This window comes from Oncorhynchus mykiss, chromosome 2, assembly GCF_057628025.1.
Source record: "Oncorhynchus mykiss isolate SJ-2025 chromosome 2, ASM5762802v1, whole genome shotgun sequence".
NCBI lineage: Eukaryota > Metazoa > Chordata > Actinopteri > Salmoniformes > Salmonidae > Oncorhynchus > Oncorhynchus mykiss.
In genome coordinates, this window is record NC_143023.1 from 54,389,624 (window position 1) to 54,404,345 (window position 14,722).

At 42.5% G+C, this 14,722-nt stretch overlaps 1 protein-coding gene across 1 annotated transcript in view; it reads right to left on the reverse strand.

Annotated features, from left to right (window-relative positions):
* Positions 1-6,276: 6,276 nt before the first annotated feature.
* Positions 6,277-14,722, reverse strand: part of coro2bb (coronin 2Bb) — a 36,550-nt gene continuing 28,104 nt past the window's right edge. Inside the window, exons 6-12 of the mRNA XM_021565490.3 lie at positions 10,733-10,849; positions 10,473-10,577; positions 10,034-10,130; positions 9,376-9,488; positions 8,369-8,459; positions 8,113-8,246; positions 6,277-7,847 (exon numbers count right to left, since the gene is read on the reverse strand). Of these exons, the coding sequence (XP_021421165.2) occupies positions 7,716-7,847; positions 8,113-8,246; positions 8,369-8,459; positions 9,376-9,488; positions 10,034-10,130; positions 10,473-10,577; positions 10,733-10,849 (789 nt within the window). The 3' untranslated portion in view covers positions 6,277-7,715. The remainder of the gene's footprint in view (positions 7,848-8,112; positions 8,247-8,368; positions 8,460-9,375; positions 9,489-10,033; positions 10,131-10,472; positions 10,578-10,732; positions 10,850-14,722) is intronic.

A 14,722-nucleotide genomic window follows, 5' to 3' on the forward strand; every position in this document is an offset into this window, starting at 1 on the left:
CTGTTGGCTGCAATGTCGAACAAGACCAATGTGAAAGAACGTTTCCAAGTCAGCTCAGTTTGGTTGAGGTCAGCGCAGTAATGTGAAAAGGGTAATCATTCGTGAGACATGGCTCTATAGAAAGAGTACAGCTATAGAAAGAGTACAGCGTGACTGAGGTTGCCAGGGGGATGTCAGAATCTCTAATTAACCACTTGCATCCTGGTCATAAGTAAACCACTTACCTCTGTTGTGGAGTTGAATGAATCCCACTTCTTTACAACACACTGTAGATGGTCATTTGCAGTAGCAAGTTGACTTTGTAAAGGTAAAAAGTAGACTTGACTCCCAGGATCTGGTCGAAGTAAAAGTTTTAATACAGAGCTTTTCGGAGTACAGATAGTTATGTGAAAATGGAAAGGCTAATAGCACCAGAGACTAAGAAAATTTGGATAGCCCCAAAACATGGTGGCTAAAGAGCAAATTATGCTTCTGAGTATCAAGATTGTATAGTCATTCTGAAGGACGTAAACATGCATCATTACAGACGTTGGTGGATATGAAGCTGATACAACTATCAATTGAACAATGAGAAGGGTGAGACATCTGTTACATTGTCATCTTTCCTACTGAGAGTAATGTCACAGATGAATGGGGAAACCTTTGGCGGTTAGTTATAATGATAATAAGCTTTGCTAATGTTCAAGAGTTTTAAGGTTGGATTGTCAAGAGTTGAGGCCTAGAGTGTCCTGACATCTGACATAGAATGGTGAATTATATTTCTATGATTGAAATGCCAACCACCCTGTATTCAAGTATGCTATGGCTCAACCGATGGAGGGCACAACACAAGCACCTCATATTATGTAAAATAGGTACTAAGCTACAACATATGCACACATTTTATAGGAGTTTACCATTAAAGGTTAAAGAATTTCAAAATGTTTATAAAAAAAAATAAAATTCAAGAAATTATAAAATAGTTTGACAACACTCTAAATGTTTGACAATCTCCTAAATGTTTTGGCATTCAGGTCCAAAAAGTAACTTTCTGACAACTTTTGTGGAAATCAAAAGTGTTGTGGTCTAAAAGTTATTGAAATCAAACGGAATGAACCTGATGGAATAGGAGGAGGGACTTTGTATACAGTACTTGTTTGGCCAGAAGATATACAGCAACCGTTATAAGATTGCATAATACATACCATCATATATTTTGATGATCATCTTAAAAATGTTCACTGTAACGCAAACGTTTTTATAGGCAAGGCCTATTATATCTCCAGTTCCTTTTGGCAATAAGGTGTCATTAAAAATAAATACAAAATAAACATTCTGAACTAAATCAGATGTTAATCACTGGTGTTAGACTAAATCAACATAGTTCTAAAAAACACTGCTTAAAATCGTATAAGCCTGTATTGACGGGAAAGCATAGTATTACCTGTCTTATACCTTCACCAGTCATAATCATGCAATCTTTGCATAAGGAGTTGTGCTTACCTACAACACAGATAGTATTGACGCAGAAGCCTATGTCCAATTTTCTGAGCTGGTCAATGCTTTCAAGATGCACCTTTCTCAAGCATTGATATTCTTCTTCACTCATCCAAACCCAAACTCCCTGGTTGGCAGCCTGGCTTATTGTAGTGATGGTGGAGGGGACAAAAACAGGCAGCAGTGAGCCCTGATACCCAACAGCTGTGTCTGACAGCCCACTCCCCGCTGAGCAGCTTTCAGTACAGGCATCAACGCTTAGATACAACGTTGTGTAATAGCAGTGGGTTGCCCTCATATCTTGGTATCAACATGCATGCGGGTTTTTACATACTGTGCTTAGTGTGATTGTGAAGCAACATTCTACCGTTATTGGTCATACTTCAATTACTTATTACTCATGTGGCTTTATTACTAGCCACACTTTAGATATTGTAGGAATTATTTCTGACTTGGTTATTAATGGGACTTGCGAAGAAAACGTCCCATTCGGAATGTTTGTCATACTTATTTTTCTTATTATAATTTGGAATGCAGCTCCTCCTACACCGTTTATTAAGCTAGAAAAGTAATTCAAACTTGAAAACACGAAGATCGGTCTGGAATAGTGTGCTCGGATAAAACTGTCTGATATCTGTTCATTCATTTTCATGACATTTCCTCAAGATTCTGAAAGGCCCCATAGTGACATCGTCACTTCCAACATTCAATTCACTGTAAATGCAACAATACAACTTTGGACACAAATCAGCTACCTTGACCACTTTGCCACATCTGAGAGACAAAGTTGAAGCGTATGAAATCTCTGTCTTCTTCTCGGCTATTCAAATCTGAGGTGGGAAGAATTCCGATAAAAAGTTACAGTCGTCTTAGTAACCGCTTCAACATTTTCTGTAACTTTTTTGTAAACACCTGACACTTTTACCACTTCCCCAACGACTTAGAGGGTATGATATACTTGTCTACTTCTCTACAATTCAAATCTGTTTGTGAAACGTCTACGGATGTAACGATACAGCTGTTTTAGTAATTGCGTTAACACGTTTTTACCCAACTTTTGACAAACAACTGCCGTTTTGACCACTCCCTCAACAAGTCAGACAAAAGGCACTGCATCTCAGTGCAAGAGGCGCCGCTGCAGTCCCTGGTTTGAATCCAGGCTGCATCACATCCGGCCGTGATTGGGAATCCCATAGGGCGGCGCACAATTGGCCCAGCGTCGTCCGGGTTTGGCCAGGGTAGGCCATCATTGTAAATAAGAATTTGTTCTTAACTGACTTGCCTAGTTAAATAAAGGGTAAAAAAACACAGCTCTTGTCTCATCATTGAGCAGCTCTAACAGATCCATTACTATGGATACTCACAGACACAGAGGAGCATATGTGGCAGTGTAGGCAAAAGTTATGAAGAAGGTGAGGCAGCCAAGGCAACTACTGACCACAACTACTGAACCACAACCACACAACTACTGACCACCACTACTGAGCACAACCACAAAACTACTGACCACCACTACTGAACCACAACCACACAATTACTGACCACCACTACTGAGCACAACCACAAAACTAATGCCCACAAAAACGTGCATACAACTGAGACCCAAACTGGCCATTGTTTTGTTTGAAAAGATATGGAGCTTTATAATGTCCACTTATGTACCTAGAATGCTGTATACTGTACAGTGCCTTGCGAAAGTATTTATCACCCTTGGTGTTTTTCCTATTTTGTAGCATTACAACCTGTAATTTAAATATTTTTTTATTTGAATTTCATATAACGGACATACACAAACTAGTCTAAGTGAAATGAAAAAAAAAAAACTTGTTTCAAGAAATTCAAAATTAAAAAACTGAAAAGTGCGTGTGCATATGTTTTCACCCCCTTTGCTATGTAGCTTGTTAATAAGACCTGGTGCAACCAGTTACCTTCAGAAGTCCCATAATTAGATAAATAAAGTCCACCTGTGTGCAATCTAAATGTCACATGATCTGTCACATGATCTCAGTATATATACACCTGTTCTGAAAGGGCCCAGAGTCTGCAACACCTCTAAGCAAGGGGCACCACCAAGCAAGCAGCACCATGAAGACCAAGGAGCTCTCTAAACAGGTCAGGGACAACGTTGTGGAGAAGTACAGATCAGGTTGGGTTATAAAAAAGTATCTGAAACTTTGAACATCCCACGGAGCACCACCAAAACTCATGGACCAGGCAAGGAGGGCATTAATTGGAGAGGCAACAAAGAGACCAAAGATAACCCTGAAGGAGTTGCAAAGCTCCACAGTGGATATGGGAGTATCTGTCCATAGGACCACTTTAAGCCGTACACTCCACAGAGGTGGGCTTCACGGAAGAGTGGCCAGAAAAAATGCCATTGCTGAAAGAAAAAAATAAGCAAACACGTTTGGTATTCGCCAAAAGACACGTGGGAGACTCCCCAAACATATGGAAGAATATACTCTGGTCAGATGAGACTAAAATGTTGCTTTTTGGCCATCAAGGAAAACGCTATGTCTGGCACAAACCCAACTCTTCTAATCACCCCGAGAACACCATCCAAACAGTGAAGCATGGTGGTGGCAGCATCGTGATGTGGGGATGTTTTTCATCAGCAGGGACTGGGAAACTGGTGGATGGTGCTAAATACAGGCAAATTCTTGAGGGAAACCTGTTTCAGTCTTCCAGAGATTTGACACTGGGACGGAGGTTCACCTTCCAGGAGGACAATGGCCCTAAGCATACTGGTAAAGCAACACTCGAGCGGTTTACGGGGAACATTTAAATGTCTTGTCTAATATCCATTGCTCGTGTTTCTTTTCCCAAGAAATTCTCTTATTATTGGTGTCTTTTAGTAGTGGTTTCTTTGCAGCAATTTGACCATGAATGCCTAATTCACCCAGACAGGGCTGCAATCTGATGTGCAATTAATTCTAATTAACTTATTCTCTGCAGCAGAGGTAACTCTGGGGTCTTCCTTTCCTGTGGCGGTCGTCTTGAGAGCCAGTTTCATCATAGTACTTGATGGTTGTTGCAACTTCACTTGAAGAACTTTGAAAGTTTGTAATATTCCAGATTGACTGACCTTTAAGTAATCTTTTAAGTAATGATAAACTGCCATTTTTCTTTGCTTATTTGAGCTGTTCGATTGGCTCAAACATGTTAAGGAAAGAAATTCCACAAATTTAAATTTTAACAAGTCACACCTGATAATTGAAATGCATTCCAGATGACTACCTCATGAAGCTGGTTGAGAGAATGCCAAGAGTGTGCAAAGCTGTCATCAAGGCAAAGGGTGGCTACTTTGAAGAATCTAAAATCTTTGTTTAACACTTTTTTTTGGTTACTACATGATTCCATGTGTGTTATTTAATAGTTTTAATGTATTCACTATGATTCTGTAATGTAGAGAAAAAATAAATACCCTTGAATGAGTAGGTGTGTCCATACTTTTGACTGGTACTGTGTGTATATTTAACAAAACAAGTCGAGCTCTGCCCCACCTGCCCTGAATGACGGGTTACCACTGTCTGTAGCGTTAAGTTTTCCCTTCACTGGAACTAAGGGGCTGAAACCCGAACCATGAAAAACAGTCCCAGACCATTATACCTCCTCCGCCAAACTTTACAGTTGGCACAATGCATTCGGGCAAGTAATGTTCTCCTGGCATCCTCCAACCCAGATTGGTCTGTCAGACTACCAGATGGTGACGCGTGATTCATTACTCCAGAGAACATGTTTTCCACTGCTCCAGAGTCCAATGGCGAGCTTTACATCAGCGCGTGGTGATATTAGACTTCCATGGCTCGGCCATGGAAACACATTTCACGGAGCTTCCAATGAACAGTTCCTGTGCTGATGTTTCCAGAGGCAGTTTTGAACTCGGTTGTGAGTGTTGTAGCCGAGGACAGACGATTATTACACACGATGCGCTTCAGCTCTCGTTATGTGAGCTTGTGTGGCCTCCCACTTCGTGGCTGAGCTGTTGTTGCTCCTAGATGTTTCCACTTCACAATAACAGCACTTACAGATGACCAGGGCAGCTCTAGCAGGGCAGAAATTTGACGAACTTACTTGTTGGAAAGGTGGCATCCTTTGACGGTGCCACATTGAAAGTCACTGAGCTCTTCAGTAAGGCCACACAGCCATGCAATCTGTGGAGATTGCATGGCTGTGTGCTCGATTTTATATACCTGTCAGCAACAGGTGTGACTGAAATAACTGAATCCACTAATTTAAAAGGGGTGTCCACATACCTTTGTATACATAGTGTATATAACTGATTGTTCAATGATATCTATAAAAATGTCCTTGTCAGGAATACATTCAGACGACACTATGTCCATTAATGGAATAGGTTCCATTGATGCTGTCAAAATAACCACTTCAGAAGTAGAGACAAAAACCCTTGAGCCAAGTGGATGAGGTGGAACAGCTGCTATTGGGTATTTATATATCACCACCCCTTTTTTTAAACTACTGGTAATTGAATTAGAGAGATAATACACCCTGTCATGTAGCATGAAGAGTACTGCAGTTGGAGAAAGGGCTCCACCTAGTGGAGACTCCATGTAGAAGCGTGGTTCCTTTGACCTCGTTTTCATGGTGCACCTTTGTGTTGTAACGAAAGAAGACGTGGTGGACACGACAGAATATAGAATTCCAGTGCTTCTCTAGAACAGACTGTTAATATCATTTTTGTTTCTCTGCAGCATGGTTGCTTCGCGCAGTTCCGATAATGCATACCACTAAGCTGTACACAGATTCAACCACAAATGTCAACGTACTGAACACTCATTGTTATGGTGTCAACGCATTTATTTAGGGAGAGGGGCAACTTCAGGAAGACATATTATGATATTATGTTACAGTCATTAAGAAATAACATCCTCTAGCAGTCATACATTTACCTTGGGTATCTTACTAAACCCACTGCTGCCTATGGCTATATCCTTAATACACTTACCCTATCATTTTTCTCTCCGTACATGACATTATTTGTTTTACTTGCAATAAATACTCTCTCCTATCGTTCTATCATCATGTACTACAATATAAATATACCAGTATCATTGCCGGTTACGGGCGTACTGTATTATACAGTCAAATGATAAGTGTTTGCCGTTGCTAGTTACCTCTGATCGGTAGTCACACATGACCACAGAGTGGTCACGCAGTAGCTACGTGTGGCCAACGTGAATTGCGAGCATCTCTACCGACTTCATACAGACGTCTGCGAGGACATGGTCCCTCAGTGGTCGAGGGGCATACACACATCCCTCAGGGGTCCCTTCTACCTTGGGAAAGCCTCAGTCATGTTCATGTTGTGGTCAACCTGCTACCAAGTCAGCAAAGATTTGTCACCCAATATGGCTTTAAAGTCTGTTTTTGCCTTTCGTCTAACATGGCGCTCATGTATTTATTTATTTTTTTAGTCAGAATGTTCATTTAATGGCGAAATGTAACTATAAAGTGAAAATATGATGAGGCTCTATCGCAGATTCGTCATAAGTAATAGGATGAATAATGTATGGGATGAATAGTACTAGACAAGCCATCTGTTTGAATAGGCTTGGTTACCACTCTATTGCCTCATCTCTTTCCCCATCCTCCGATAGGACCACTGCAGAGACTACAGACTACACATGCTCAACCCAGCGATACACCTGCAATACCCCTGCTATGCAACTACAGTCCTCACAAGTCCTCATATTCAAGGGCCTTCAAGTCGCAAGACATGACATTTCATGTCTTGAGGACAGAGCCTGCTTGAAGTTAAAGGGAAACAATGGCTTCACTCCCCACATAACTGATCCTGTCAACTTGAGTAAATTCTAAGCAGAGCTATCTACCACAGTTGGTCTTGGTGCTTTGGCTGAATGGGGACATACTAAGGTTCTGTTGCTGAAGGAGGTGAAGTTCTTTGGAACATGGAGAAGGGATGAAGAGGTGCAGCCAGGTAGGGTGGTTCTGGGTATATTTTTGGCAGTGTTCAGGGCTTGGTGACCCGCTCTCAGGGTGAGGGACACAGTGTGACAGAGGTTGCCTTCCGATTCCTTACCCTTCTCCCAGAAGTGAGCACGGGCTCACTCACTGGACCCGCATGGACTAGACAGAGGGAGTTTCCACCCGGGGTGCACACTTTGGGAAGAAGGGAAGGGAGTCGGCCACCAGTGGTCTCTCTCCCTGAGTGGGCAGGAGGTCAGAGTGGGGAGGTCAGGGGTCAGCCAGGTCAAAGGTCACAGTTTGTTGGAGTTGTTCCGCAGGTTGTTGAGCTCCAGCTCCAGCTGTTGGAGTCTAACGTCTTTCTGCACCAGCTCCTCTCTCAACCTCTTTAGCTCATCTTGCTGCCTGAAGAACGTGCGCATGAGCTGGGAGAGAGGAATGACACACACACATATACACACACACACACACACACACACACACACACACACACACACACACACACACACACACACACACACACACACAGAAGGTCATGGTAAAGGCATAGTGCAGATGCATTGGCAAGACAGTGCCTGTGGTTGTGCAGTGTGCTATCTATTCTATGTTGTTCAAGACGTGGTAATGATTCTGAGAGTGAGTAGGGACATACCGCCGTCATATACACAACAACACATCAATTGGTTTCACCTCGTTCTCTGTCTTGGGTGGAATACTCTCCAGCAGGCCATTCATCACCATGGTCTTCCTCTCCCTCACAGGGGCCTTGAAGGCCTTCTGGCAGGGGCGCTTGTATCCAGACTTTAGGGACATCAACACTGGCTCTGCGCACACACACACACACTTGGATGATGCTCACCAGGTTTGCATAATTGTATGTTTGTATCAGTCTTCATAAAAACATTAGTTACATGTGTATGCCATTTTGCAGTATTGCACTACTCACCTCTGTCCATCCCACTCAGCCACTCATCTGCAGTGAGGGCTGGTTCTGTGCCTGCTGTCATAGGGTAGATGTCCTCCTGGTATGTCTCGGACTGCAAAACCACAAGACAATATTAATCATTCCTATAGCACCCGAAGCAGAAAATGAATGCTGCTGCATTGCCTTGTGCTAGTCTAGAAAGCACCTAGGTGGTATGATAAGGGAGATAAGCCAAGCATAACCCATATGGTGAGAGGATTACATTTCAGATAGCTTCTGTCCTGGGTAGTATTCCACACTAACGTAGCATTAATGGTCAATATCATACAGTATCTCAGCGACTCAGACAACTCCCTTTGTCCAGGAAGGACAACATTTGATATCACTTGATTTACTCTGCTGACGCATTCAGTGTTGAGTGCCCTAACACAGTTTCTGTAATATTACTATTTGTGGACTCTTAGGATTTGAACCCAGGTCCTTAGGATTTGAACCCAGGTCCTTAGGATTTGAACCCCGGTCCCAAAGGCTAGAGGCCTTCTTGACCAATGAAGCACATTTGTACCATCTCTCTCTCTCTCTCACACACACACACACACACACACACACACACACACACACACACACACACACACACACACACACACACACACACACACACAACACACAACACACAACACACACTAGTTAATTACATGTAGCGGTGTAGCTAACTGCTAGAACAGAAACGTTTTTTATTTTGTTTCATCAGACCTGCCTAATTATCACTTGAAAATGTTTCCATTTTTAGCAGGCTAAATTACACATGATTCCAGAGGGATCTGTTTTAGCAATTTGTAATCTATGGCATTTCAGATTGAAATATGATAATTTATCACTAAGTAGTTTGGATGTAGTGAACTACTATTTAAAATGAACCTTCAGTTAACTAAACTATATTTTTCCTAAGGCTAGTGTAGCTAAAGTTCTTCCATCGTGAAGTGATTGGTAGCTTCAGAGTAGCTTCCTCAACACTGCACTCCATTCACCCTTCGTGGCACTATCATGGAGATGGGCTCGATGAGGCCCCTCAGAGTCACCAGCTTGTAGAAGCGGAACACCTCGCAGGCCGCCACGTCCAGCCCATGTTTTGGCATCACTCCTGTGAGGGTGGACAAAGAGAGGGAAAAGGGGGTTGAGGTGAGTCTTGAAGTTAAAATGGACACCTTACATACCATGCCAATCTAGGGGCTTCTACTGTCAGGAGCAATGTTCAGACTGAGCATGGATAGAAACGGAATGTCTGGAACAGTCACATTTCTCTAGTTCAGTTGGAGATGAGAGGCGAATCTGGTCTATCTGCAATGTTCTGCGTGCTGCGAATGTCCCTCTTGTTAGGATTCCTGATTGTGCTGTGGGTTCACTGAGGGCTGAATTTGAGATCACATCCTCTAAAATCATGCATTGATGTCAATTGGAATTTTGCGCTAACATCAGAGTTCTGAGTGCAGGACCAATAGAAAAAAAAACTCAACCGTGTACCCTGTCATGTATCCGAAATGTTGTTCCAAGAGTTAGAAAAGTAGGATTTTCACTCATTGATTAACTTCAATTTACAGGCTTCCTCACTGATGAACGAGACCTGGAAGGATGGCATTGCGATTTGTGAGACTACTTAGTATTCATCGATTGATGTGACTGACTTACCCAGGCCTTTCTGTGGAGCCGGGGACCTGAACTCCATTAGGTACTGCAGGTAGGGCTTCTCTGTGCCGACCTCATAGTATCTGATGTTACCGTCTCCCTGTGAACCAGACACAGATACCTAAGATCTCACAGCAGATAGCAGTAATGTTGAGGTTCCCATGGTAACACACTATTTTACACACATGCACACACGTACATACAAATACTTCACACACACACACCACACAAAATGCATTTTCACAATTATAAGCAAATGAGGACATGCACATCCCACATAGGAGTTCCATTTCAAGTCAGTCAATTCAAAAAGTGAAATTAAATCCCATTTAAATTCAAGAGAGAAATTCACATTAAAACGTAAAAAAATGCAATTCATACACATCACCTCATGTGATAGTTGAAAGCTAAGGTCAAGTGGCCTTGGTATGACGTGTCTTACCTTGCCTGCCAGGTAGAGCATGTGTGTGTCAGAATCATAGAAAGGGAAGAGCAGCCCAGAAAGCCCATCAATCTCCTCCTCTATGATGGGCATGGACAGGTCCTCCTGGAGAGAGAACCTTAGTGAGACTTAGTCTCTCTGTCTCTCTGTCTCTCTCTCTCTCTCTCTCTCTCTCTCTCTCTCTCTCTCTCTCTCTCTCTCGCTCTCACCCTCACCAAAGCACTTTAACATAGACACTGATATATCACCAATGAGCTCACCTGATCCCACAGTGCCACTTGTCTAGTGTTCCATCGAGAGACTCCGGTGGTCACCAGGCGCTTCATGTTGCCCAGAAACACCACTCTGTTCACCCTGTGGCTCTTACAGTCAGCTTCCTGTTCACATATATGGCAACAGCTCTGGAAAATTATTCAAACTGGCTGTGTTACAACACAGCATTACATAATACAGTATCTACATCTACAGAAGTAATCCTAATGCCAAAGCATTTGTGTGTGTGTGTGTGTGAGGTGTTTAGTGTGTGTGTATGTTTGTGTCCAGGTACCCCACAAATGGTGCTGTATATGGAGACAACCCAGGTGTGTGAACAGGTCGATTGCAAAATGCTTCACAGAGTTCAAGTAGCAGACCCATCTCAACACTGTTCAGAAGAGACTGTGTAAATCAGGCCTTCATGGTCAAATTGCTGCAAAGAAACCCCTACTAAAGGACACCAATAATAAGAAGAGACTTGCTTGGGCCAAGAAACATGAGCAATGGACATTAGACCAGTGGAAATGTGTCCTTTGGTCTGGAGTCCAAATGGGAGATTTTTGGTTCTAACCCGCCGTGTCTTTGTGAGACACGATGCGGGTGAACGGAGGATCTCTGCATGTGTATTTCCCACTGTAAAGCATGGAGGAAGAGCTCAGTGAGGCTGGTTGAGCGAATGCCAAGAGTGTGCAAAGCTGTTATCAAGGCAAAGGGTGGCTATTTGAAGAATCACAAAAGTTTAAATATATTTTTATTTGTTTAACACTGTTTAGTTTACTACATGATTCCATATGTTTTATTTCATAGTTGATGTCTTCTATTATTCTACAATGTAGAAAATAGCCAAAATAAAGAAAAACCCTGGAATGAGTAGATATTCTAAAACTTTTGACCCCTAGTGTGTCATGTAATATGTAGCTAATGTTATGTAATTTAGCTAGAAATGTGGGTATCGCTGATCGCTGCTCGCAGTGGTGTAAACAGATAATCAATGTGGCTCAGCATTCGTGTAAAGCCTGGTCAATATTCTATTTCATGTTTTTGTGGTGCGTGTGTAGCCCAGCAGTATATAAGCTATTAGATCTCCAATTTACAATGTCGTATTGAAAAATAATTGACATATCCAATTGATACTTATCCCACTATTGATTATTGTTTTTAATTGGTTTAAAGTGAAACAAAAAACTGTAATCGCTAGAACACATTTCTGAATACTTACTGTAGGTCACTTTTTCAAAACTCTTCACACAGTGAGCACAACAGCAGTCTATGTGGGCTAAACTGCGGATAGTTTCCCATTGCTTTGTCACAAAATGTATTCAATGACTACATCTATCAAATTTCATGAATTATTTTCTCCCTCAGACACAATCACCACCCAAACTCTATGTACCGACAGGCCAATTTACACGTTTACATACTCTTTTCAAAACTGTTCAACTTAAGTTCAAAACCTAACATGACACAAAATTGAATAAGACAGCAATTTGCTACATTTCTGCCTTGTTGAAATATATTCCAAATCAAAACAATGAAATACTATCAAAACAATTAGACCAACCACAGCTGATTCCCATTGTAGCTGAACACCTACCCAGGTCTTTCAATTTCATTACCATCTATATGTAACAGTAAATACTTTACATCCGTCCCCTCACCCCGACCTGGGCGCGAACCAGGGACGCTCTGCACACGTCAACAGTCACCCTCGAAGCATCGTTACCCATCGCTCCACCAAAGCCGTGGCCCTTGCAGAGCAAGGGGAACCACTACTTCAAGGTCTCAGAGCAAGTGATGTCTCCGATTGAAACGCCACTAGCGCGCACAACCGCTAACTAGCTAGCCATTTCACATCGGCTACATATGCAAAAGGGGACATTTTAGGAATAATGCTGTACTGCAATGTAAACGTGGACCCAGCCAGAGATCGAGAAGTGGCTGACAGAGGAAGAAGAGTGGGCTGGGAGAGGGAGAGGAGTACATATGCGTGGTGGAAGAAGACAGAGTAAGATCAAGAGCTGTAGTCTCAGATGAGATTAGGGCTACTGTAATTTATCATGTAATAAATCATGGTCTATCAATGAGAGAGGCTGGTCTGAGAGTGCAGCCAAATCTGCAATGTTCAACAGTGGCATCTATTGTGAGAAATTTTCAGCAAAACAACAGGTAAGATGTGCATTCTGCAAGGACATCTGACTGACCTGCACATTACAGAAGTAAATTGAGCAAAGCCTCCAAACCCACTTGTGTACAATTATTTTTGTGTTCCTGCTTAGGACCCAATGGTTACCTCCCACAGGCGGGAGAGGTAGGATTTTCACTGCTGTGTTGGAAACTGCAATCGTTGATATGGTCATCAGAAATAATGGCATAAAACTCAGAGATTCAGGACAGAGTGTTGGCAGACAACATTACATTTGGAAATATTCACAATGTAAGCATAACTATTTCTAGAGTCCTGAAACAACATCAAATCAGGATGAAGCAGTTGTACACTGTCTCCTTTGAGAGGAACTCTGAACGAGTCAAGCAAACTCAGGAACCAATATGGTATAGCCTAACTCTTATGTTGCCTTGTGGATTTATTTTAGAGAGTCATGGAGATTGAAGCCAGGCCAACAACACACATATTCATCTTTGTGTATGAGGCTGTTTTCAACTTGGCCAAAACACGGTGGCGAGGAAGGAATGTGATTGGGAAAAGAGGCACAGTGGATGTCCCGGGCCAGAGGCGTGCCAACATCACAATGTGTACAGCAATATACTCTGATGGATTGCTGTTACACAAATCGCTAATTGGGCCATACAACACAGAGCGTCTTATTTCAATCCTGGATGACCTCTATGGAAGGGTTGTGCCAGGTGAGGAAAGGGTTGCAGTGTGGCGAAATGGGCCAACGTTTGCAATTGTATGGGACAATGTGGCATTTCACCACTCCAGCGCAGTCAGAGTGGTTTGCAGCCCATCCCAGGATGGTGTCACTTTTCCTCCCACCTTACTCTCCATTCCTCTACCTCATAGAGGAATTATTTTCCTCATTGACCACCATCCTCATGATCAAATATCCCTCCTGGACCCAATGAATGCTGGATGCTTGGACATATCTGCAGAAGATTGCCAGGGAAGGACCATTAATGCCAAAATATTATTTCCAATGTATATTGCCCAAGATGACATAAGATGTGATGTGGATGAGAACCTGTGGCCAAATGCAGAAGACAGGGTTGACTAGACTTGCTACTGTATCTGTATTGGTGTATATCCGGTGCCATCCGTTTTGTTACTAAAGCACCTTATACCACCCACCACTGCGACCTGTATGCTCTAGTCGGCTGGCCCTCGCTACATATTCGTCGCCAGACCCACTGGCTCCAGGTCATCTACAAGTCCATGCTAGGTAAAGCTCCGCCTTATCTCAGTTCACTGGTCACGATGGCAATACCCACCCGTAGCACACGCTCCAACAGGTTTATCTCACTGATCATCCCTAAAGCCAACACCTCATTTGGCTGCCTTTCGTTCCAGTTCTCTGCTGCCTGTGACTGGAACGAATTGCAAAAATCGCTGAAGTTGGAGACTTTTATCTCCCTCACCAACTTCAAACATCTGCTATCTGAGCAGCTAACCGATCGCTGCAGCTTTAAATAGTCTATCGGTAAATAGCCCACCCAATTTTACCTACCTCATCCCCATACTGTTTATATTTATGTACTTTTCTGCTCTTTTTCACACCAATATCTCTACCTGTACATGACCATCTGATCATTTATCACTCCAGTGTTAATCTGCAAAATTGTAATTATTCGCCTACCTCCTCATGCCTTTTGCACACAATGTATATAGAATCTCCTTTTTTTCTACTGTGTTATTGACTTGTTAATTGTTTACTCCATGTGTAACTGTGTTGTCTGTTCAGACTGCTATGCTTTATCTTGGCCAGGTCGCAGTTGCAAATGAGAACTTGTTCTCAACTAGCCTACCTGGTTAAATAAAG